Source organism: Epinephelus lanceolatus, chromosome 6 (assembly GCF_041903045.1).
Source record: "Epinephelus lanceolatus isolate andai-2023 chromosome 6, ASM4190304v1, whole genome shotgun sequence".
In the NCBI taxonomy this organism is placed as follows: Eukaryota; Metazoa; Chordata; class Actinopteri; order Perciformes; family Serranidae; genus Epinephelus; species Epinephelus lanceolatus.
Window position 1 is genome coordinate 8,488,532 of NC_135739.1, and position 24,759 is coordinate 8,513,290.

A 24,759-nucleotide genomic window follows, 5' to 3' on the forward strand; every position below is an offset into this window, starting at 1 on the left:
CGAACTATTTCAGCTGGGCATAAAGGAATCATGAAAGGCCTCACCGCTCCCCAGTGTCCCTTTGCGCGGGGAATGGAACCAGAGTCTTAATATCAAAACTTCAAATAGTTCCTGTAGAACCAATGCAATGGTGACGGGGCGGGAGGGGGAGTTCATTTACACTTTACTCACTTTCTTTCCTTTCATTCTTCAACCCTCAGAAGTGTCTCTTCTCTGTTACATCGAAAGTCAAAAGAAGGACTGAAGAGAAAATCTTTTCTTCTTTTCTTTTTTTTTTTTAAAGAAGCACATTCCCTGTGAGCTATAGAGGCTTAGAATGGTTAGACAATTTAATTGGATAAAAGGAAAAGATTAAAGAGGCCCTGACTCTGTTCCATAAATAATTGATTTCTAATGTATTTGTAGTGGCAGTGAGACGCTGTTGTTTGGGAATGGGGGATGTTGAGTGGCAGAACGCTTCAGATTTCCCTCAGTCTTTGCCTTCTTTGTTTTTTCACGCCGTGATATTGAAGCAGCATGAAAGGCAGAGAGGGAGCACACTTGCAGCTCAATTTGATCTTACATCGTCAGAAATCAAAGATCGTGCATGTAAAGAAGGATCGCAAGGAACTTTTTTTGTGGGAGACCAAACTTTTCACACTATGTTACTAAAGAATACAATTCTGCTGGTGCAACCCTTGCAAACCCCAAAGGCAAAGCCAGCAACTGTAGCTCGTATCCAAAACTAATAAAAGAACCACAAAATCCATTTTGGGACTTCAACTAAAGTTTTGTGCTTGGATTAAAATATCCGATAGATATGGTGGTAAAAACAGACAACACGTTCAACTGCTGCATATGTTGTGTTTCAATATCAACAACACAACGATGCTAAAAGGAATGCATCAAGACACAGCTGATAGAAATGTGGCTACAACAAATTATCTTGCTCTACTTCACAGGCTTAATTTTTGAATAAGCGTTTCCACCCGCTAATACAGCGTTAATTTATTGTGACACCTTTAAAAAGGTGGGCCAAACAAAGGTACAACATTGTAATAACTTCTTCACACTTAATTAGAGACATAAACAATAGGTCAGCGAGTGGTTAACAGCAGAAAATAAGTCTGCTGAACACATTAGAAGTGTAACTGCCAGCTAGTGAACTGCCAGAGGCCACGATTTGTGTGCCGTTTCATCTCTCTCTCCTCTAGGTTAATCTACTTTGTTGCTTCAGATTGCCCTCCGTGCAGCCTGACAATGCTGTGGCCTTCAGTTGCCTTAGTATGACAAGAGAAATAGCTGTCATTGCTGCATTTCAATCTCTGAATGCCTCTTTCCTAACCCCTGCCTTTAATCTCATTCCCAATGTCAGCAAATAGCAATCTGCAGAACTGCTGCGGCGATGGAGGAGGATGGAGGATAGGCGAGCCTGTGCCACTAAGCATTACTGCTCGGCCTGTCAGGGCCCGCGGTGGCGGAGCGAGGGGGGCTGAGTGTAGGTTACATGTTTTAGAAGCAGGTTGGCAGGAGCGACATGGAGGGGTGCCAGGGAGTGAGCGGGGCTGGCGAATGGGGTGAAAGAGAGAAAGAGAGGGGGAGGGAGGAGGAGGAAAGGCAGGGAACAGGTGAGTGTGTGTGCAGCAAGCTGTGGGTTCAAAGATGTCTGTGTGTTTGTATGCTGTTTATCCGTGCGCACCCGTGTGCTTGTAACAATGTCTGCGTTTGCGTGCATGAGCATGCGGATGTCTACTCATTCCTGAGGTCAAACGCTCACTCACAAATGAAATCTAGCAACGTGAGTGCCCGGAAGCCTCAGCTGGGCTCACACGGCAGCTGATCTTGCAAGCCTCAGTGGAGCTGTCTCAACGAGGCAGGGTAGCAAGCGCCGAGCCTGGCGGGGGAGGAAGGAGAGGGGAGAGAGAGGAGGAGCGGGGGAATGGGGGGTGGTGGCGATGGGAGGGGGGTGGTCACCTCACGTGAACTGCTGCCAAAAAGCGGGCTTCTGTCGCCGGGAAGAGAAGCCCCATGCTGGCACACTGCATCAGCTGAGAAACTAGAAAGCAGCATTGCGAGGTCAGCGGCAGTGCTGGGACAAGATAATGAGAGAACAGAAATGGCAAAGAGGACCCATAAACTATGCTGGGGAAAAAAAAACTACTTCATGTTTTATGAAACTGCCCCCACTGCTCAAAATAGTAACAAATATAATGAAGTATTGAAAACACCATGTGACCAATTACAAGCAAGATGATGACATCGCAGAAAAATGGCTCAGATCTCATTCATAAAAGAACACAGTTATAGGTAGTTTAAACAGAGAAGCTTCAGTCTGACAAATTTGTAGATTTACAATCAAAGCAACATTATTTACATGAGAAAGAGGGTCTTGGAAGTCAAATCCGCCGCCTCACACTGACACACATACTGCATTGCTCTTATGAAGGCAGCTATGATGGATCAGCCGCGGCTATTGTGTTGTATAATCTAGTCTTTTGCAGTCGTACATTATAATCCACTGTAGGTGGTATCGTGATGCATGGGATTTAGACTAGTTGCCATGTCACCAGACTGCCTCATATGATGCCCCCCTGCCCCTGGGTGGTCGCTGACCTCCTTCCAGCAGCATTATGCTCTTCTGTCTCATAATGATTGCTACAACATACATAAACGCACAAAGTGCAACAGCACGGTACAACAAAGAGGCGACACTGTGCCACCGCTGTGATGGAGGAAATCCTCTCATAGTGAAAGAGGAAACAGGCTTTTCAAGCTAAAGGGCCTGTGAGGAAAAATTAAAGTTCAGACACTGTGATTACACTGTAGGTAAAGGACAAAACTGAATCTAATGTTTGAATTATTTTGTGTCACAATAATAGTGAAAATACATGCAATAGTGCAAGGTTTAAAGGGACAGTTCACCCCCAAATTTAAAAATATGACATGACCCTGTTACTCAAGGTAATCCACAGACCTTGTTGTGAGCAGTTTCATGTAGGAACTATTTTCTTTCTATGAAACTACACCCACCAACTGCATCACCGTGCTTAAGGGGCCGTGTCCACCAAAGCGTTTTTTTCTGACGCTAACATATTTTATATTATTTACAGTGGGAGCGCTGTGTATTTAACCTATGCTACAGATGCGAGCAGAGCAACGAGGCACTGGGCGCAAATTCAGCGCTCAGCTATGCACATTGGCCGTTTTTTTCTGAGCACCAAGAGTCGAAAAACGTTTGGGTAAACACACTACGCTCATCAGTGTCACTTCACACGTTAATCACAGTGAAGGAGGGACAAATATTGCAAAGACAAAGCGTCACTTTCTAAATGTACAAGTGCTGAATAACAACTATGGAGGAGAAATCTGTTAATATACTGGATTTATATCATATTTATGCTGCATTCACATGGAATCAGGCAAACGGCAGACGGCAAATCGGATGTCATGTTAGTGGACGAGAGAAGGATGGTAAAACTTGGGCGAGGCCGGCAGAGAATACCGTCCATGGCAACGGTAGACAGCAATGCCGTCCAAAGTTAAAATATTTTAACTTTTACCGTTCACCGGCCACGGAATACTCAACCGGATGTGACGTAGTTCCGAAACAGAAAAGAAAACATGGCTGACAGAATTATATGACCAAACTTTAAAAGCCTACCATGATGCTTCCAAGAAGGCGTACATATGGGACGCGATTAGCGCAGAGCTGGGTGGAATACCAGGTACGTAATATGAAACGTAACGTTATGAATTGCTTTATTAGCTTAGCGAGCTATCTGGCTATCTGCTGTAAAAACATCGCCATAGCAACAATCACGTGTCACGAGTGTCTCATTTTGCCGTCGTGCCATTCCGTCAGACCGCTTGTTTATTTCTCCCGTTCCGTCCAGAAGATGTCTCCCGTCTGCCGCCTGCTGCCTGCCGTCTGCCGTCTGCCGTCTGCCGCCTGCCGTCTGCCTGATTCCATGTGAATGCGGCATTACTTTCACAAACCCACACAGACCTGCAGGTCCGTCTTCTCTCCCCGCATGCTTCAGCCTTCCCCATGGTTATTCCATATTATAGCAACCAGGCGCAACCAGCTCATCTCAGGTAAAAAAATAAAGCCTCACATCCAAAGTGTTCTCAAACGCTCCTAGCTTGGCGTTTCCTGAGGAGAGCCTGGCGTTTTCAGCTGGGGAAAAAAAAAAATTGTTCTGGTGGACATGGGGCAGAAGGAAGCGTACATCTACTGCTAGCTCACCTAGCACCACTGAGCTAGCTTATGTTACAGCTCAACCAAGGAGGATGCCATTAATGTTCACATCTTGCACTGTCATGTGCACGAACCTCTCGTCAGTGAGTAGATGTGCGCTTCCTTCTACACAGTGTTACAGTTGGTGGGTGTTGTTCGTTAGAAAGAAAACAGTTCCAACATGAAACTGCTCACATCAAGGTCTGTGGATTATCTCGAGTAACTGCGTCATGGTTTCTGGAAAGAGACATTGCTGTTGAGTTTTTCAAATGTATTATTTGGTGCTTTGAGCACCACAAACTGAGTGACATCTAGTCCCATTATACTGGAGAGAAGGCAGATATCTCTACAGCTGATGTCTCCAACACTCTGTAGCTCACACCAAAATAATTAAAACTGATTAAAAGCACTACTGGTAAGAGGAAAAACACGTACTTTTTAATTTGGGGATGAGCTGTCCCTTAATTTTTTTTAATAACGTGTCACCCTGTTGTTGGTTAGTTTAATTGGATTTGTTTTGATTTGGCAAAGCCTGTGAGCCTGTGGTTACTGTGGAAACATGGCAACAGCAAATACTGTTTATTACGACAACATTCAGAGAAATTCATGAGACACTGGTGTATCTGTTTACAGAGCAGCCAAATAAAGTCACATTGCTTTAATAAAGAAGTCAGTCAATTCAAATTGCAACCATGATCTGATTTCATGCTGCATGTGTTGTTGTGTTTTGTAGAAAGACACTCTATTTGTATGCCAGCTGAATGCTTTTGATGTGAAGCAGCTGCAGTTGGGAATGTTGGTTAGCATTTGCAGTAACTCTGTCACAGCTGCAGGAGAGTGAACAGTAAACAGTGAGGCTGAGATCAATGAGATCAAATTAAAAACAGAAACAATGGGTTATATACAAGCAGAATTTTCTCACGAATACTTTGTGAATAGTTTGACAATTTGAATTCAGGGCGGGAATGGCGGACTCCGCCACTAACGTATATGAAAGCTACCATGTAGCGAGGTAATTAAAGGATGTAAATACACTAAATGGCTATAGCTGAAAAAATGCATACCATAAATAGTATTAAAAAACAAGGTTTGATTTCATGTCATTTTAAGGAGTGGTGGGCGTGGCTTCAGCACATTCAGCGGACACGCCCCCAGCATCTCAGAGCAGAGAATACTGCCTGTTTCTTCAAGATTTTGGAATTCAATTTTATATACTTGGCGACTTTTTAAAAAAAATTTCAGCGTTCTTTACAACACATTTTTTCCTGCGGTGTGGCAAACTCATTACATGCATTTATTTTTGCTTTAACTGGACTTTAAAGCTGTATATGTATAATGTGTATATAATATAATTTATTTGTAATGGCATGACCATTTGCGAATAAAAACAACCAATAAGAGCTGAGGAGTCTCTAACGCAGCTGTCAATCACATCAATCACTGCTTGTGAACTGTTGTCAAACTGTAAACTAGGAAAATGTCTGTTTTCAGAAACATATTCTAGTGTACTCATTCATTCATGTTCCATAACTGCTTTTCCTGTTGGGGGTCATGGGAGGGTGGGGCCTATCCCAGCTGACACTGGGTGAGAGGCAGGGTTCACCCTGGACAGGTCACCAGACTATCACAGGGCTGACACATAGAGACAGACAACCATTCACACTCACACTTACGGACAATTTAGAGTCACCATTTAACCTGCATGTCTTTGGACTGTGGGAGGAAGCTGGAGTACCCAGAGAAAACTCTTGTTGTGAGGCGACAATGGTAACCACTGCACCATCGTGCCACCACTATTTCATTTTAGTGTACTGTTTAGCTGTCAAATGATAAAGTTGGTCCAGCTGGTGGGCGGTGCTTGGTGCTTCACTCGACTGTTTCCAATATGGCAGCGGGTCACAAACTTTCTCATATCAAAGCTATACAGAACATAAAATATGTCTTGAAAGCATCTGAGGTGAGAAATGGGCAACGCAGTAACAACCTCTTTATTCATATTTAATCAGCGCTGCCTAGTTTGACAGTTTGACCGCAGTTCACGAACAGTGACGGACAGGATTGACAACTGCGTTGGAGACTACATAGCTCCGATTGGTTGTTTTCTGTGGGCCGTGGCACATTCTAGAAAATGCCACTGGAGGCAACAGGAGGAGTAAATGATTTTTTTTTATGTAGTGACACTTCCAGAAAATATAAGAAGAAGTTATTTTTTAATAAAAGTTACCAAATGCAGCTTTAAAGACTTTTTTTTCTTACAATTTAATGTAAAGTACTTCAAGCTGCATTTTATGAGTGAAAATATCTATAAATCTGAATGTGTTATCATATTAAAACTTCATGTTTATAGGAGCTTTTGTTTCTGCTCCATACACACGCCAAATGAAGACGACTTTAAAGGTACACCTTCGTGCACTAAACAGAAACAGTTATCTGTATTAGGGGAGACGGTTGGCCAAAGGCATTTGGAGACTGTGGAGGTGGAGCGTGGCGGGGAAGCAGGGTTGGGGGGGCTAAGGAGGTTGAGGGGGGGCATCTTTTTAAGCCAGCAGAAAGGTTTTACTCTGACACACATCCCACTTGTTATGACATGTAGAGGCACATCTAAAAGCAAACTCCTAAGAGGTTGCTGAGGGCGACCTCAGTAATATGCAAATGAATTCCACCAGAGTATCTTAGACAATGCACAAAGCTGTCTAAACTGGAAGCCTATTAATACATTAAGTTATGATGCTCAGTTTTGTTATAAAGAAACACAGGCAGCTCCGCTCTGTGAGCACACTGTGTGAACCTAAACTTTTTCTGACCCAATTACCTTAGCTGATCTGTTCTGACTCCTCTGGCCTGTACTGTTACTGGAGCTACACTGCCATTTGTATCTCTTCCAAGATTCCTCATGAACATTTCATGTGAGGTGTCTTATAAATTATGAGGGCTCCTCCAGCTGACATTATGAGGGAAAATGGCAAAGCCTGCCTCTTCTTCTCTGGCTCTTATCATAAAACAAAGGCTAGCTCAAACCAGGAGGAAAGGCTTTCCCGACAGCTCCGAGTCCTGCGTGGAGTACAGTATGCCCAAATGAATCTCTCTGTTTATTTCCAATGACTATCTCTCTACCATCTGATAATAACATTACAAAAACATTTATGCCACGGCTCAAAAATCTCACTGGAAAATCACATAAATATTGATTGGATATTAAAATTGCACATCTTTTTTAATTCTATACAGTGAGATACTGAATGTCTGGGATCACATGAAGGAATTCTCAACTTGTCATTTTGGTATTAAAAGGAGAAATAAAAACAGATTCTCTGCGGCAGAATGAACTACACTGCATAAGTATCATCATCACTAATTGTAAATAATGCAGAGCATCTCATCCTTTCAATTATTCAGCTTTATGTCCTGGTTTTGGTTGACAGAAATGTAGTGATGACAAAATATTGTAAGTTCCTCTGATGCACAAATGCCAAGGCATCTGCACTGCAAGCTGAGTAGCTGTGTCTTATTAGATTTCCACAAACACAGTACACCTACGCACAACCTAAGTGGATTAAATATGACGGATGATGACATTTGGAGAAAAGGCTCTTTCAGATTACTCAAATCTAATCTGGAACTCTAAATCAGGACTAATCAGTTGCTTTTCAAAGAAGCTTCAATCATAGGAGGAATTTCTGGCTGGAAAACTGGGTTTCTCGCAAGAAAAGACGTTCTTTTATACTGAACAATTTTCAGGTTTTTTTTTTTTTTTTTTTTTTTACAGTTTTGAGGAGTGTTGCATTTGAGAACGGCTGCTTTTTATCTGCCTGTTTTGCCACCAAAAAAAAGTCCTCATTGCTGTGACTGGTGTAATTGCAGCACTGAAGTTGTTGTAAAAAAGCATGATAATGTTGTGTAACTACAGATGGAAGTCTATTGAGTCCTCTGAAAAGTTTCCCTGTGACATCACAGAGCCGGAGTGTAACGTTAATTCAATTCAATTAACCCCCTCTGGACCAATGAAACTCTGTATAGCTGCTTCAGATTAGAAGCTCATCACAGACATTAGTGACACCAATAAAACTTTGCTATAGGAAGACAATGATCCAGTCCAGTAGTGCGCCAGAGATCGCAGCCCCACTTTGATTAATCTTGTTAATTACTAGCCTTAGGGTTTCAGCAGCCCTCTTCCCCCTGTACCCCACCAAAAAAAGAAGAAGAGGCTTGTGTGCCATTAGGTTCTTTGTAATTACAAAAGTCTCATGCTCTGGGACTGATTATCCCACAGCCCTGCACGTACAGTAAAGAACATGCCGGACTAAAGTTAACGTTACCGTGGTGGTGATATGTACATTATTCAGCGGGGGAGGACGGGGGCTCTGTGGATTTGCAGAACGGCATGTGTCTGTGCTTGAACTCTCTCCTAATGAGTCCCTGCAGTCAGGCTCCTGCCCTCATCCTCTTTCTATCTCTCAGTGAATTCAGCTGTCGCCTTGTTTAACCACAAGATGACCCTCCTCGCTCCCTCCGCACACACACACACTTCCCCCACCACTCCAGTAACAGCCAGCCGCTGTCAGCTGGGGACGCACACGCTATCCCTAACTTGTTCTGGCTACCTCAGCTCACATATGACCCATTTCTCAACTCCCATGTCCTTGTTTCACTAGCCTTCAGCCACTCAGCCTTATAGTGGCAACTGCATGCATGGTATAGCAGTACACAGGGTTCAAGCCAGGACTGCATTGCATACCCATTCACCCAAAAATTAGGCCAACAAGGCTTTGAGGGCCATGCCTCTGTAAAATGACTACACTTTGCTTAAGCCAGCAGATCCATTTGACCTATGTCTAATGTGGACCAATTAAGGTCTTTACATCAGCGCGCACCAACGTGAAGCCGAATATCCCTTAATACCAGTTAAATACATGTCCCTGTAGCTATAATACACCTACACATGCTATCATGGGTGTGCTGTGTGATTATGTGCTGATATAAAGCCAGCTCCAGAGTCCTATTGAATGTATTGAGTGAGGTATCTAATGGGCATGGGAATTAATTCCAGGGCAAAGGGGATTAAAGGCTAGAGACGAGAGCAGCAGAGGGATGGCACTCGCTGGCAGCGGAGGGTACAGAGGGCGGAAAAATAGAAATGAAATATAAATGCACAGAATCCTTCTCTTTTGAATCCTATTTTGTGAAATAGTATTGAAATTGGTATTTTGTTTAATCCTGGCGGTTATATTTTTTTTCAAATGAGAACTAAATTAAATATCAAGTGCTTCAGAGGAGAAAAAAAAGGAGGAGAAATACTGTAAAAAATACCGCTGGACAATCAAACAAGATACAGAGTTTTATCAAAATCAGGATGTTTCATCTGTCCAAAGCCTTTATCTCTCATTCTCATCATACCCCAAGCAGGAGTCGTGCCTTATCCTTTGATCACATTGATATAGTTTTGAGACTCTACCTTGAGGACTGCTTCCCAGACTGGTGGATCTGCTGCTGTGTCTACACTTGGAAATCAACAGATAAGAAGTACCAAGAATACTAGGTTAACCTCGTCTGTATCACACACACCTGCACTGTACTTCGCAGCCTCCAGCCATTTTCCAAAAACATTGTTCTTGTGATACAAAACTAACTTTGTGGGTCACTGGGTGGGCTAATCTAGGAAACCTTATGCCAGTTTTATTCTATTAACCCACTGTCCCACATTGTTTGATTCCTAAATGTGACATGGGTTTGGTTTTGTAGCACAACCAGTAGTTTTGGACGGCAGGCTGTATAAAAGAAGTCGACGTCCCCACCGTGATGTCACCCATTCTTTTATGGACAACCGTTTTAAAGCCTCAAGTTCGGCACTTTGGTCATCGCCATTTTGGTTTATTGGAGCCAAAAGTTACCATGGCCCTGTTTACACTGCATGCCTAAAAGGTATGATCGCAGGATGGGAGAACAGAGTTGTCTGGCTGGAGGGACAGAGCAAATGTGACGTTTTGATGACATGTTTTGTGTGGAACCAACCAATGGGAGATTTTAAAGGCAGCTTGCAGCCGTTAGCAGCTAACTCTAAGAAGAGAAGCAGCGGCTGAAAACGGCCTCAAATTGGGAGGACAATGATGTCCAGGAGCTCCGTACACACCGAGGAGAGGACGAGATCAGCCATCATATACCAGGGACGGTAAATCATTGTTATTACCATGTTATTCCATTGTTATTGTTTGGAGAGCGCTGCCCAAAACGTACAGTATCTTTAAAGTCACACTACAGGCTGACGTTGTTGTGTCACACGTCATGGCTCTTTTGCTTCCAGGACACGCATGTCATGTCATGCTATCTAAAATCACACTCTGGGGTGGCATTAAGCTAGCATTTTTTGGTTCTGTTTAAAAAAAGCAAAGGCAGCGTAATAAAGGGACTTTGTAGTGACCCTATCATGGGACCTCTGTGTAAATAGGGCAAGGGGGTAGACCTGAATGAGCCCAACAGTCTATAGTTAACACAGTTTACCAGGACAGCAGGGCCAAGTACCATTAGCATAGCAAAGCCTAACTTATCAGCTAACGCTAGCTAGCATGATAAGCAGGGTGCATCCATAATACTTACTACTGCTACAACTGTGATGCTTATTTTGATGAATGAAAAACGAACTTAAAACTAAATATACTTAGCAGAGAAAACAACCAGCCGACTCCTCAGAGTGTCTTATAGTTAGTAGTGTGCGCAGTTAGTCTAACAATGAATTTAACGATGCTACTTTTGCTAGACATCTGTAAACTTATTATTAAAATTATTATTTTGTGCAATCACGTTCATCCATAAAAATGCTGCTGTAATAATCAGGCACTTTTACTAAAGAATATTGTTTTAAAGAAATATTATCATCTTATATCATCATATTATTTTCGGACGATATTTAACCTTATAATTTTGCTCAATTTTGACTGCTAGTCAACTAGTCTAGGTTAAAACTTTTTCTTTAAAGGTCAGAAAATTAGCCATTGGGAACATCGCTACATTTTCAGGCCACTAAAATGCTACAAATATCTTTGATAAAGTGAAAACACAATTTGAAAAGGTCAAACTTCTAACACCAAACACGAAAAAATCCCAAAACACAACTTCACAGCTATTTAAATGTACACTGTGCCATGGATAGGCATTGCTACACCTGTATCCTGATTGACAGGTCGCTGTGGTAGCCACGCCCTTTAGCATACTCTGCTTTATCGTCTATTTTACTCTAAATGGGACCATAATTTATAAATGAACATCATGCTGTATGGACGAGGACTTGAAACTGGCAATGGAGACCATCAACTCATTATGAAAATGTTTACTGAGGTTAAAATCAAGTGAGAATTCGGGTCATTTTTTCATTAACTTATGTACAATTAGGCTTCCCTTCTGTAATCAGTGGAGTCGCCCCCTGCTGGCATTAAGAAGAATGCAGGTTTAAGGCATTTCTCAGACCTGGACACTACGTTCACTTCTTTTTATCCAGTTTATTTTTCTCTAGACTGTTTCTCCTTTAAGCCTCACAAAATGTCACAGTGAAGACTAACAGAGTGAGTGCTCCTAATGAGCTCATTACTACCTGCGCTAATGTTTTCACAACTGCTTCTGTATCAAAAAGGAAACTTGTGTGTGTGTTTGCAAAGCTGTTCCCTGTATTACTGTTCCATGTGAATCAAACAGTGACTCACGGGCTAATTTTAGCCACTTTGCTACTCTCACCTATAAATGCCACATCGTCAAGTGACTCTTGTTGTGACAGAGACGCTCGCAGCAGGCGATACAGGACCACTTATGGCATAAATGATCATATGCTTTTGTTTAGTAGACGGTGCTTTGAAGCTGAATATCAGCATATGACTCTGGGAGCCTCCCCAGTGCAACACAGAGCAGACACACATCACTACAATATGTGATACATAACAGGGACAAACTGGAGCAGGAGGAGGCTGAGGTGGAGGGAGGAATCAATTAGCAATGAGCAGCAGGTCATTATGAGTGAGTGAGAGCTTGTTAGATCCTAAAGATCACCACGCTGTCTTTGTGAATGTGATTACTGTTGTGTAGTATGTGTGACGCCAGCGCTCGGCAAGGACTATTGTGATGCTTCATGCATGTATTATAAAGAACATGTATCTAAATTAGTGTATAAATTAGACAACAGTGGATTTGATTGTTTCATGAGAAGATAATATCTTGTAGGATTCATGTCAAGAGTTCCTCTTGAGTCGTTACACAATCTGTTACACACAAAGTCGTCATTTGATCCATTTTTCTTTGACCAAACTGAGATATTCATATTGTGTCATGTGTGTATTAACTGTATCTGCCTATATTAAAAAATAGTGCTGTCTCTATTCATTTGGTCCATTTTTCTACAGTTACATGTTTTTTCTGTTGAAGATGTGACTCATTAGCTAAACAAGCAGAAACCCAGTGGTGTAGTGATAGCTGATGAGATGGGGGTGCTACTGGAGAGATGGGGAGGTTACTGAGGAGGAAGAGGGTAAACTCTTCCATGTATTACAAAGGCTTTTTTGCTGACAGGTCGGTGTACCGTATACAGCCAAAAACAAAGGGTGGTTATACCTGTATACTTGCATATACCCTCCACTACACCACTTCCTGTAATGCTGAAAAGATACAGTATCTGGCCTTGTACACTCAGACTAGAATTAAAGAAATTTTGAACACTAACTCATTGTTTAAGCTCTCAGTAGCTGTATTTGTCAGGACAGCGGTTTTATTTTGTCGCTATTTTGATGCTAAAACTTGTCTTAGTATTTGCTGGCAAAAAGAAAGTAGTTTACAATATAAAAGAAAAGTAATCTAAAATAAATGTAATTAGACAAATTACGTATGGCTTTCAAACAGCGAGCATCAAACAGAATCTATCCAACATGTTAGCCCAAGGCTAAAACTGGATATGCTAATTAGGTGTGAAAAGCTAACTGTCCTGTCCAACTTCCTTCCGATATAAGTCTTCAAACAACACGCTGAAAAAATAGCATTATGGATTTTAACTTTGTGGTTCAGATTCTCTCGTGACAAAAAGAAAAGGAAAAAGACATCAAGCCGCCTTTGCAATATATTAGCTTTTATCACAGCAAACATTTTGACTTGTTCTAGTAGGGGAAGCAGGTGTTACTATTTAAATTAAAGGAATAGTTCACTTAAAAACAATATCAATTGTATATAGTACTTACCTCTCTGGGCTCTCTATGGTTGCAGATAGGTGGTATCTAATTTTTCATACCTTTATACCTTCCTAGAATTTCACTGGAGTACATGATACATGATGGTATTCAGGGTCCAAAACTAACACTCGCCACTCGCCAATTACGGGTAGATTTTGTCACTGGCTGGTAAATTTTTAAGACCACTCGCCACTCTGGCGAGTTATTTTTTTACCAGCGAAAAATGCATTTGTTGTTGAACTGTAGAACGCTGCTGGTATCGGCTGGTTTCCTGGCAGAGTAATGTGTGTTTCAGGCAGAGACGATCTTTGGTCACGTAACGGCAGGGCCACACCGCCCGCGCTGTGAATAGCCTTGGAGAGCCCAGAAGCGAAGCCAGTTTCCTTTCGGTGCCCATGTTAACCGATTGTGTCATCCACACCAGCCGCGGCGCTGCCCTGTAGTGATCGTTTCGGCGTCTGGTCTATTTTCTGCGCGAGCCGCGAGCAAATGTGTCAAGCCGGGCAGTTACCCATGTTGGAAAAACAGCCCCAGATGTGACCGAGACAACAGCTGGGAGCAGAACCGCTTGTCGACCGACGTGGAGAAATGTGCGTCTGATGTGAACGGGCTCGCATGAGAATTTCGGTGTGCTGCGATCGCTGCCGATCGTACCCAAACAGCCGAGCACACAGGTAGGCTATGTGTTGTGTCAGAGGAAAAACGAGCCGTTCACATTTGTCTTTGTGGCAGGTAACCATCCACAAACCTCACCGCACTTTAGGGACTGTTCTTTACTTATGAAGGGACTGTTCTTTACTTGTATGTTAATCAGTTGGTGCAGTTTCACTTAAGTAAAAAAAATGACTGAACAACTTTCACTTGTATTGGAGTAATATTTGACCAAGAGTATCTTTACTTTCATTCAAGTCATGTCGTTGAATACTTTGTCCACCACTGGTCAGACATTCATGTTTATATAGGGCAGGCCCTGCTGTTGCAGTCTGGTCGAGCTAAAATCTTATGTCTCAACTGTCCAAAGGGGACTGAAGTCAGTGATTCATGTAAAATTCCTTAATGAATGATTCTTTTTGCACTGTAGTAAGAATACTACAGAATTTATTAACCCAAATATGACACTTAACTGTTGAAACAGTTATTCATATTTTAGCATACATTATTACTAATATTAGTGCACACTATTAAAATATTGATTGAGAATCGCATACAAGACCCAAATGACATGCTAAGTAATACTGATAGCAAATTACAACACTTAAAAGCAATTTTTATTTGGTTGGCTGGTAAAATATCAGCCTGGCTGGTAAAAAATTTCACTTACCAGCCAGGCTGAATCATCGGAAAAACGGGATGTTGTATAGAAATAGTTAAGCAAAAACAGTTTTGTTTGGATTTCCTTGAGCGTATGTGTAGATGCAAGACACTGGAAATGCTGCACAGGAATTTCAGGTGTTCGATAACCGCTGTCTTTCATTTGGCCGTTAAAGTCCACTGGCACTGGTATGCTTTCATTTTCCCATGTTTTTGTGTCACAGTGACTAATGGAAACAAAAAATTTTGAAAGTTGTCCAGTTTTGAGAGAGACGGCTATGCCAAGCAGCCCGATTCTGGCTGCAATGTACACACTGTTATGTACATCATCACTTGTTTTTGCCACTGACAGGCTCAGATTATTATGGAGAGGAGCCCTACAGAGACACAAAATGTTTATCTTTACCCTTCTCTTGATCAGGTCTGTTTGCTTTTCTACAACAACTCAACTCACATGATTTCAGACCAGACCAGATCAAGCGAAAGGTAAAGGAAAACTTTATTTATTCATCAGACACTTAAAATAACAGTCTGAACCTGTCAGTGGCAAAAACAAGCACTTTAATTGGATGTACATTGACGGTGTGATATTGCCATGAGTAGCAGTCTGTTTCACCACTGCTGACTGCCGCACTCTTGCTCATGGAGCAATTTCAGAAAATTGAGATAAGATAATCCTTTTTTTACTCTCATAGTGGGTAAATTCACAGCAACAGCAGCAAAGTGAATAGAACAAAAAAGGAAGCATGAGTACAAACAAAAATATACAATAAACAAGACACAAATTGTTCCTATTAGTCACTTAGACCAGAAAAACATGGGAAAACAGGGACCAGGTTGAAAAATACCAAAGTTCCCCTTTAACGCCACAAGTCAGAAAACTTTTCTAGGACCACAGACAGCAGAGGGAGGTGAGGGCTATATGCAATTCATACCATGTGTGGGTGAACTATTCCTTTAACACTGTCTCAGTAAACCATGACAGTGTGACACAATACCAGGCTTCCTAAAACCAAAGCAGCTAAATGGAATCCAACAATCACTAATTCTATTACTTACACCGAAAATGTTTTCTGTGAAAAAGGCTAATGCCAACCAATTGTGTGTGTGTGTGTGACATGATCTCTCTTACCAAAATATTCCTCAGATGGTGGGTGGTCCATGTCAAACAGCATCTTCTTGGTCAGGCGCTCCAGCTCGTCCTCAGGGTGGGCCATGGGTGCACCGCCCTGAGAACAGGGGAAAAGAACATAGTTGTGATTCACAAAGCCGAGCGAGGCAATGAAGAGCATTTTCAGCGGTTTCTTGTATTTATTTCCACCTCACTGATGAATGTCACCTGTGCTCTACGCCTTACAAATGCTGCTTAAAATGCAAAGTAAAAAGTGCCAGGATACATTACTTAACAAAATACGTCCAGATTCAACTTAAAGATTCACAAAAACCTGACTTCAATAAATCAGAATGAAGCACTCTCTCAAGGTCAAACAAAACACATTCACTGTAATTAAAATGCAGTGGACGATCTTCAGTCTGCCTTCCCCCTCTGAGATATCTGACCCTGGCTCAGGCCCCAGTGGTGTGCAGCCCAGAAGGTTGTGCATATCCTTCTGTGCAATACAAGCATGTGGAAAAAACTGTGACCCTGACTAATCCTTTTATTTTGGAAAAATAATGATAACAGAAGGAAAAGGGGAGGCAAACATTAGAGGGAAGCTACTTTTTAAGTCTTGTACATTTGGGTGATAGGTCAGGAGATAGTTATTTTTTCGTACTCTGAGCACAAAAGACTTTAGGTGTGAGCTGTGTTGAGGCCTAATCTGTGAGAGATTTCAGAAGGATGACATAACTCTCTGAAGATGCCACTTCCTTCCTTTCCTTGTGAGCCTGGCCTCCCTCTTATCATGCAGTCTCTGACATCTGCCTGCTGTGTGTCTGTATGGGGCTGACGTGTCGTGCCTGACATTTTCTGCCAATCATCCGAGGAGCCGCAGAATACATCTACCCCCCCTCATCCCCCAGCTCCCAGCCCCAGCTCACAGCGCAATCCCGTCACAGGTGTGTGTCCTTTGCAGACACCCTGGAGGCCTGAACTTGACTCCTTTCGTGCTGCGCGGCTGAGCTTTTTCAGAAATCAGTGACACTCGGATGACCTTCCCTAGATCTGGGGCCGGCTGGATCTTTACAGTAGATTTGATTTTCAATATTGTAATGCGGGGCGAGATCTGAGCTGACCTTTGAGGTGTTCCTAATTGTGACGTCTGGGAGCTGGGAGGATGTTAGCGACCGGTCTGGTTTTGTACTTATTTATCCGTGGTTTACTGTGTCACATAAAGGAATCAGATTTGTCAATAGGAGATTGAGTGAAGAAATGTTTTTGTATTCAGAATGAAAGAGTAATTACAGATCGAGTCTTCTGGTATTATTGATGACTAAATTTGTATGCACGTAATTTTCATTAATTCGACTCATTGTATGTGTCAGTCAAGGTTTCAAGAATATTAATAAGGTAGGTGGATTTTCACCACAGTTATTATTATTCTTATACCTTTTATTTAACCAGGTAAAAGTCTCACTGAGATAAAAAAAAATCTTTTTTTTTTTAGGAAGGTCTTGGCCAAGAGAGCAGCATAAACATTGTTACAACACTTAACACAAACACAACTGTAACACACCACAAATAACCAAGTACAACATCTAATTAAAATGCAAAACAAAAAACAGCATGCTATTTTCTCGATCCTTTAAAACTGACTCAAATTCCCCTCTCATGGAGAAAAAAAATGAGTCACTTAAGTATCATGATTTTTTTAAACATTTTTTTAATGGTTTTATAGTGCCTGAGTTGATATAATTCAAATGCAGAGATGTAAAGCTGTTACCAGTTTTACTGTGGTAATCTACAAGTAAGTGAGTGACGTCAAAGCCGTTTCAAGAAAAACAAAGCCCAGGCAAGAAAGCAGAAAATGGCAGACAAATCAAAGACACAGACTCCAATTCAGCCAGCTGAGCACAAACTTTCTGTTGCTGCCTTTGCACAGATTACACCCAGCCTGCTGTGAACCACGATGCTGGGGTTTGCACTAGTGCTGCACGATTAATCTAATCGCAATCGTGATGTCAGGCTGTGCGATTACATAACCGCATAAAAGGCTGCGATTTGCGATTTAATGTAAATAAATGTTAACGTGTGTGCCTGTAAACGTGACTGCCTCTCCTGTAGTGTGTGGAGTTTGTTGACATCACGCCAACAAGCTATCCTGGTGTGTGCAGCCGGCGTGTAGCAGTGACCAACACAGATGCTGAAGAAGAGCATGAGCAAGACCATGGACAGGCTGAGTTGGTGGTGAAAAAATGTCTGTTACATGGCGATACTTTCAGGTACGGCGACGGCAACGTTAAACAGAAAGACGTGCTGTGTAAGTATAAAAGTTAAAGTTGCCACGTCCTGCAGCAACACAACCAATCTATATCAGCACTCAAGACAGCACAGAGAAAAGTAGGAAGAGTGCATGCGAGAGAAAGCGAGAGACCCGTGTAACATGAAAGACAAAGAGACAACTGAAAGCCACTACTCATAAAACAACATTGAATGTGCTCAGTCTGTTGATGGTTATTAACACACTGTCCATAAAATAACTATGTCAGGTCAGGTCAGTGCCCCCCTAATATAATGGAAGGGAAACAGTGAATCAAGCAAGAAGAATAATGATACCATAATGTATTATATTGTAAGCGCAATCGCAAATCGCGATATTGTCCACTCAAATCGCAATCGCACATTTTTATAAAATCGTGCAGCACTAGTTTGCACCATGTTGAATTCAAGTTGCTACAGCCACTGCTGCGTCCGTCTCTAGAGCTTCCGTCTGCTTTTCTTCTGGCAAACAATCATCTAGCAGGGCGACGTGGAGACTACGGGATGGCTCGCTATTAAGCTACCTAATTCTCGTCTCAGAAATTATAGTTGGATTTTAAAATATGCGATGGCCCTTGGACACATCATGTGTGACGACCACTTATATCAGAAAAAAAACAAAAAAAATAAAAATCTGTGCTAAAATAGTGATATTCCATCAAAATCACTTAATTCTATGTCTCATTTAAAATTTGGCAAAAAATAATCCGTTTGCACCATCTTAGGCAGGCTTTTTTCATCTCAAGGATTTCATCTTCAACTTTTAACTTTCAAATATCAAAGGGTAGGTTTTAAAAATCTAATAACTAATTTGACTCTAACTGGAGGGAGGGCCATACATTTTCGGACAGCCGCTCTGGGAGGCTCAAGGAAAAATATTTATTCGTACAGTTCCTTAATTAAATGAAAAATACCTTTTAGGCTCTTTTAAATCAAATCCCTGGTCATATGGTAAACCTTTTCAACAATATATGCTCTTCTTCTTCCTTTAACACAAAATATGGTGTGTGCTGGAGTAAGCTAGTATCAATCAGTTCCAACCAATAATATCACAACATCAATCCATCAATCAATCTGCAACTTTTAGTTGCACAGAACTAAGATTAAGTTAGCGAGCTAGCAACAGTATGCTACATCAGTGTGTCTCTGTTGCCCCTAAATACTTTGGTTACTGGCCTGCTGGCTAGGATTTATTCACTTTGAGAGGAGTGAAACTGTGAAAGCTCCAGATTATGCACAAGGCATTTTACAATGAACCCTTTCAGCAACTAACAATACACAGATGACACAGTGGACATTGTCTCTTTTTTCCTGACAGATACTACTATCCCTTCAATGTTAAACTGTCGGGGCCTCGCTGTTATGACACGCCCACTTTTCAAAGATCAAATCAAGTCTCCTCCAACGTTATATCGCTCCTGCCTGTCCTGTTCCACTCAGAAATACATCTCGATACTCTTTCATCTGGACTTTAAGTTTCAGCTTGGAAACAAGATTTTTAATGTGTGGTTTGAATGATAAGTTCTGGTCAATGATAATACCCAAATACTTATATGGTGTGACCTTTTCAATTTCAACCAACATCCTGAGCAGTTAAGATCTTGGGAAGATTAGATGTAAGCTTTTCGCAATTTTGTAAATGTGCATCAGGTTGATGTGAAGACATGCAACGGTCTGAAGAGTTTATTTCCAGAAACAGTGAAAAACGCTGAGCTCTGATTACTGTCCACTATGTATCAAGGAGCGTCGAGGACCTTATGATGCATGACTTTAGCTTGGCCCGGCTCAGGATGCAGCAGGCCTGATAATGGAAGCCCAAACAGTAAGCCTCATTAACTCTGAGGGATCGACACGTTCGACGTGCAAATCTCTGCCATGCCGGAGCGCTCTCTGGAGAGCAGCTGGGCCGGAGCTCCTGGATTCTTTGGCACCTTGCGCCTCTTTAGCCACTCAACCATAAACGGCCAGGATCACATCATGGAGGATTAGGAGGAGATGAAAGGAACATTCCTCAGTGGTTGGATGTTCATCTATTGTCGACTCAAATTACATGGCCTTTTTTTAATAATACACAATGGTCAATGGAGGTTTGCGTGGAGGGGGTTGAATTCTAATACAACTACCTGCACAAAAGAATAGATAATAAGTCTGTACAATATTCGTGCGTCTCAAAGAAGTGCTCTTGTTGTCAACAATCTGCTCATTATGCCTGTGTTGTTACTTTGAGACAGTGAAGAGGACAATTTAACACTGTTAATCTTAGCTCCACATCAAAAGCACATTGGAGAGGGAACGAAATGCTGCTATTACCAGAAACAGACTTTTGAGTTTAAGCTTCATTTATAGCTTATCCACTCTTTGACACCCTGCAGCAATGCACTGCCAAAGAGTTTAAAGCACCTTGTTAAGGAGTCTTTTGTGACAGCACGGAATAATTTTTCACTTGAATAAGAGAAAGAAATTGCTTCCCTGCATGCTTTATGATTGCTTCGCAGTTCCTGTTCAGCTTTTCAGAGGCAACAATAGAAACCGTACAGCAGCTATACGTGCCGCAGACATTTTTTAGTTACGTCTGGCTCAGTTCAGTAAATTGTTTGCCTACGCCCTCAGGACACCCAGCCGCAGTTTCATTGAAGTTAGTACTTAAATTCAGTGGCGACTGGGTTAAAAGCTGCACCTATTCTCCACCGTTTCCCCAGTATGTCAGGGCTTATAGTCCCAGGTCATCTGCCATCTGCTTTGTAATCAGTTGTAATACCCCTGAAAGACATCCTGATGGACCATCAAATGCCATCCACTTGACAAACCCTTGTTAAATGCAAGACCACTTAGAATCAAAAACAACAGTAACATCTTGAAGTGACCACTGTTGCGTGCTGCCTGAGACGGCATAACAGTGAAAGGTGAGCAGACAAAGCAGAGTCTGGGAGCTGATCACTGCCCAACTGCCACGTCTATGAATAAAGCTGTGTGCGCACCACCCACTGTGGAATTGGCATTGTGTCAGAACTGATTAAGTGAGGAGTGGAGTGGAGAGGAGTGGGCGGAGGGGGCTCGGTACGTGCTCTCACCTGATGCCCTGACAGCATCGTGTCCCACTAAGAACCAAACCTCGGGCTCTGTCTTTGCTGCTTCTGCTGCAGTGATAGAGAGTGAATGGGAGAGACAACCGTTCTCAGGGCATCTGATTTACACCTTTGTTAGTGGAGGTGGAACAAAGGAGTTCAAGTGAACAGGAAGCTGGAACTATTTACATATCATCGCCTACTACGGTGCAGAACTTGCAGATCTGTAGGATAAATCCTGGCAGAGCACGACACAGGTCAACTCCGCTCGTTCCGACATTACTTAAGTTATACATTACTTGAGGAAAAACTATTTAAGTCAAACTGAAATTAAAATGTATTTCTACTAAGACATAGAAAACACTGTGTGGGCTCATTGAAAAGGTGAAAATTGTCAAAGGCCACTGACCTTATGCATGTCAGCAACAACAAAGTGTTCCAACACCATTATTTTGTCTTTTAAAGTCACTAAAAGGAGTTTTTAACCAATTATGAAACACTCAATTTGATACTGATGGCTCTATATGACCTGCATAAACAAACAAAAACATTGGCGAGAAGATTGTCTACTTTTGTTTAGGCAATGCCGGTCCCTGGGTCCGATTCCCTGCGAAATCAGACAGAACAATTAACGACATGCGGATGGGATGAGTGTTTACATTTTCTCAGGCACAGTTTGGCAGTGAGTAGTATGCAAGCCAGTTAAAAGGAAGCCAGAGAATTTTATTTTTGTCATTATATTTTGTGGTTATGGCTGATAATGGGGCAGGATCAGCAAAAAGAAAAAAAAAACGAATTGACCAAAGACCAAAGCTCGAATCACCGCCTCGCAGGTGAACGCTTCCGCCAACTAGTCAAGTTGCAGTTTACATCCATGTCTGTCCAGACTCATTTATGTTCACAAGAATGGGACGGACATCAGGTAACAGTCAAACTGGACTTTTAAAATACATGCAAATATGTTAGTCACTTATTACTAAAACTAAATTTCTCACAATGGGACTAACACACCCAGATAATGTGATATGGAGTTGAATTACTCCTGCATGTATACAGTCAGTCGGACCCAAACTGTCCGAGGCGCTCTACGCATGCTCTACAATTTCTGCCCCAGGCTTTGACCCAGAAGTCAAAAAGTATTGAATGCGTAACAGGAGAAGAAACCGGTAACAACACGGCAAAATCAACTTCCAGAACCGTGAATTTTTGGACGGACGAGGGGACACAGCTCATGCTGTGTTAGCAGGAGGAATTAAATATTAAAAAAAAAAACATAGATGGGAGGAAAACAAGGGAAAGCGATCTCTTCAAAAAAGTGGTGGAACAGCTGGACGACGCTCAATTGTTTGGTCTGTGACGCAATAGGTCAACTGGAAAATGATTCAATACTAACAAGCTGATAGGGGGCATATTGCCACCTAACATAGCGTAGGCGGACATACTTCGGTTAATAAATCTATTCCCCTTCTGTGCTATACTGGGAGAAGGACAGTAGTCCAATTAAATGGCCTAGTTGAGCTGTAACTGTAACTATACTGTGCATGTAAACATACTGAGTGACCTTTGACCACCAAAATCCAATCAGTTCATTTTGAATCTTGGACTCTCTTTGGATGGATGGATGGATGGATGGATTGATGGATGGATGGATGGATGGATGGATGGACAACTCAAAAACATAATCCCTCCACCCACGGCTGTTGCAGATACAGAGGTATAAAAAAAAGCTGAATGGGACAGTGATATGGGCAAAAACACAAGTCATCCTTAGGACTCATTTATGCTCAATGTTAGCTGTGTATATTGACACAGATGGAGCCTTCTTTCCATACTCTATGGTCCATATTTGTCCATTTTTTCTGAACAGCTACGGAAACTGATGAAAGAAAGTGATACCACCGGATGTCATGGGGGCAGTGTAGCACAGTTCAAGCGAGACATCACTGTGGGAGACGACAAAGACATTAAAAAAATGGGGAAATGGAATGAATAAGTGGTTTTACATCAATATATGACTTTATGTTGGTGGCTAAAACAAAGTTTTCTTTGTTCTACCATCGTCATATTACAGTTATTGATGTTACATAGCCACAAATAAAACTGTACTTAAGCAAATATCTGACCAATGACTGTATACATGACTGTATACAGTATATCCTGTGTACTGCCAGAGCTGGAGGAAAATAAGGGACTTTCCTCTACAGCAGTCTGAGAAATAGAATAAAATTTATTTAGCGACGCTGATAAGATCAGTTCTCCTGCACAGCTCTGGGATCAGCTGATCATCTTACTGTTATAACTGTGCCGTTATTTAGATTTCATTATGTCATTATGAGGGTCCAAAGGACAGAGGGATGTTGTATGCTGTAAAGCCCTGTGAGGCAAATTGTGATTTGTGATAGTGGGCTTTATAAATAAAATTGATTGATTTATAATAGTATGACATCATAACAGACGCTGTCTAAGTGTGCCAATACAAGATTTTTCACAGTGGAGACTCATTTGGTTAATTACGCTGTTACACTGCACAGTCCAGTTTCCATGACATGAACTCTTCATTGATAACAACCTAATTATTCAAAATGATCAACAAAAAAAGCTATACAACATAGTCTAGTAAAAAGGTGTATTTTACTGCATGTTTGTAAAGAATGCAAATCACGTTAATGACTTCATTATCTGCATCATCCCACTGATCAGAAAATCACCAGAGCTCTTCAGTCCTTTCACCATAGAAACACTGAGTAACTGCAGCAACCAAGCAGCAGCTGTGAGGGCTGATAAATAAAGCCAATACTGAGACGCCAAAACTTGCAGTTCCTCTAACGGCCACTTGAGGCTGGCTCCAAGAGCGATTCAATCCCCAAAGACCCTCATGTTAAAATGCTCAACCTTACAGCAGAGATAAACACCTTTACAGCCTGGTGCAAAAAATGGTTCTGGTCTCTATCTGTAATTTCCCCATTCATGACGGGGGGTGAATTTTATAAAGCTCACCTGTTTAAATTCTATTAAGGCTTAAATTTGCGCATTATTAAGGGAGTGCAGCCGGTTTGAGTGACAGGCTGTCTGCGAGTCAGTTCTACCATTTGATCCTCCAGAGCTCCATCCTGAGTGATGTCACGGAGGCCAGTCCATTATATTAAACAGTCAATGGATGTAATGAATGACTAGAGATGATTATGCTTGTCGCCGTGGTCATGTTACCGGTGTTACACTGTGTTCAGACGAACCCGGCCTCACTCTAGAGTCATCGAAATCCAGTGCTTGGGAAGTGACTTGCGGTGTCAAAAACCAACCAAAAAAAAGTGCCCTTTAACGTTGGCATGATACGCAGCCGCTTGCTGTTATAGTTTAATGGTGCCCAGTGGCGTCAGGGGGAAACGCGGCTGGACAAGGATGAAAATCTAGGTGGTGAAACACCGACTTTCACCCCAGAGAGTGGTGTTCATGTTCTGTAAGATTCTAAAGCCACACCCTGTTCTTTATCCCTAAACTCAACAATGCGTTTTTTTTGCTCAACAGAAAAAGACATCAATTTGGGTTGTTGTA

The 24,759-nt window shown here is 41.9% G+C and overlaps 1 protein-coding gene across 10 annotated transcripts in view; it reads right to left on the reverse strand.

The window, feature by feature from the left end:
- lpp (LIM domain containing preferred translocation partner in lipoma) overlaps nt 1-24,759 on the reverse strand; it is a 244,864-nt gene that overhangs the window by 57,710 nt on the left and 162,395 nt on the right. For all 10 annotated transcript variants that reach the window (XM_078168576.1, XM_078168573.1, XM_078168574.1 and 7 more), the window contains one exon: nt 15,857-15,953. In XM_078168576.1, coding sequence (XP_078024702.1) covers nt 15,857-15,953 — 97 coding nt within the window. The remainder of the gene's footprint in view (nt 1-15,856; nt 15,954-24,759) is intronic.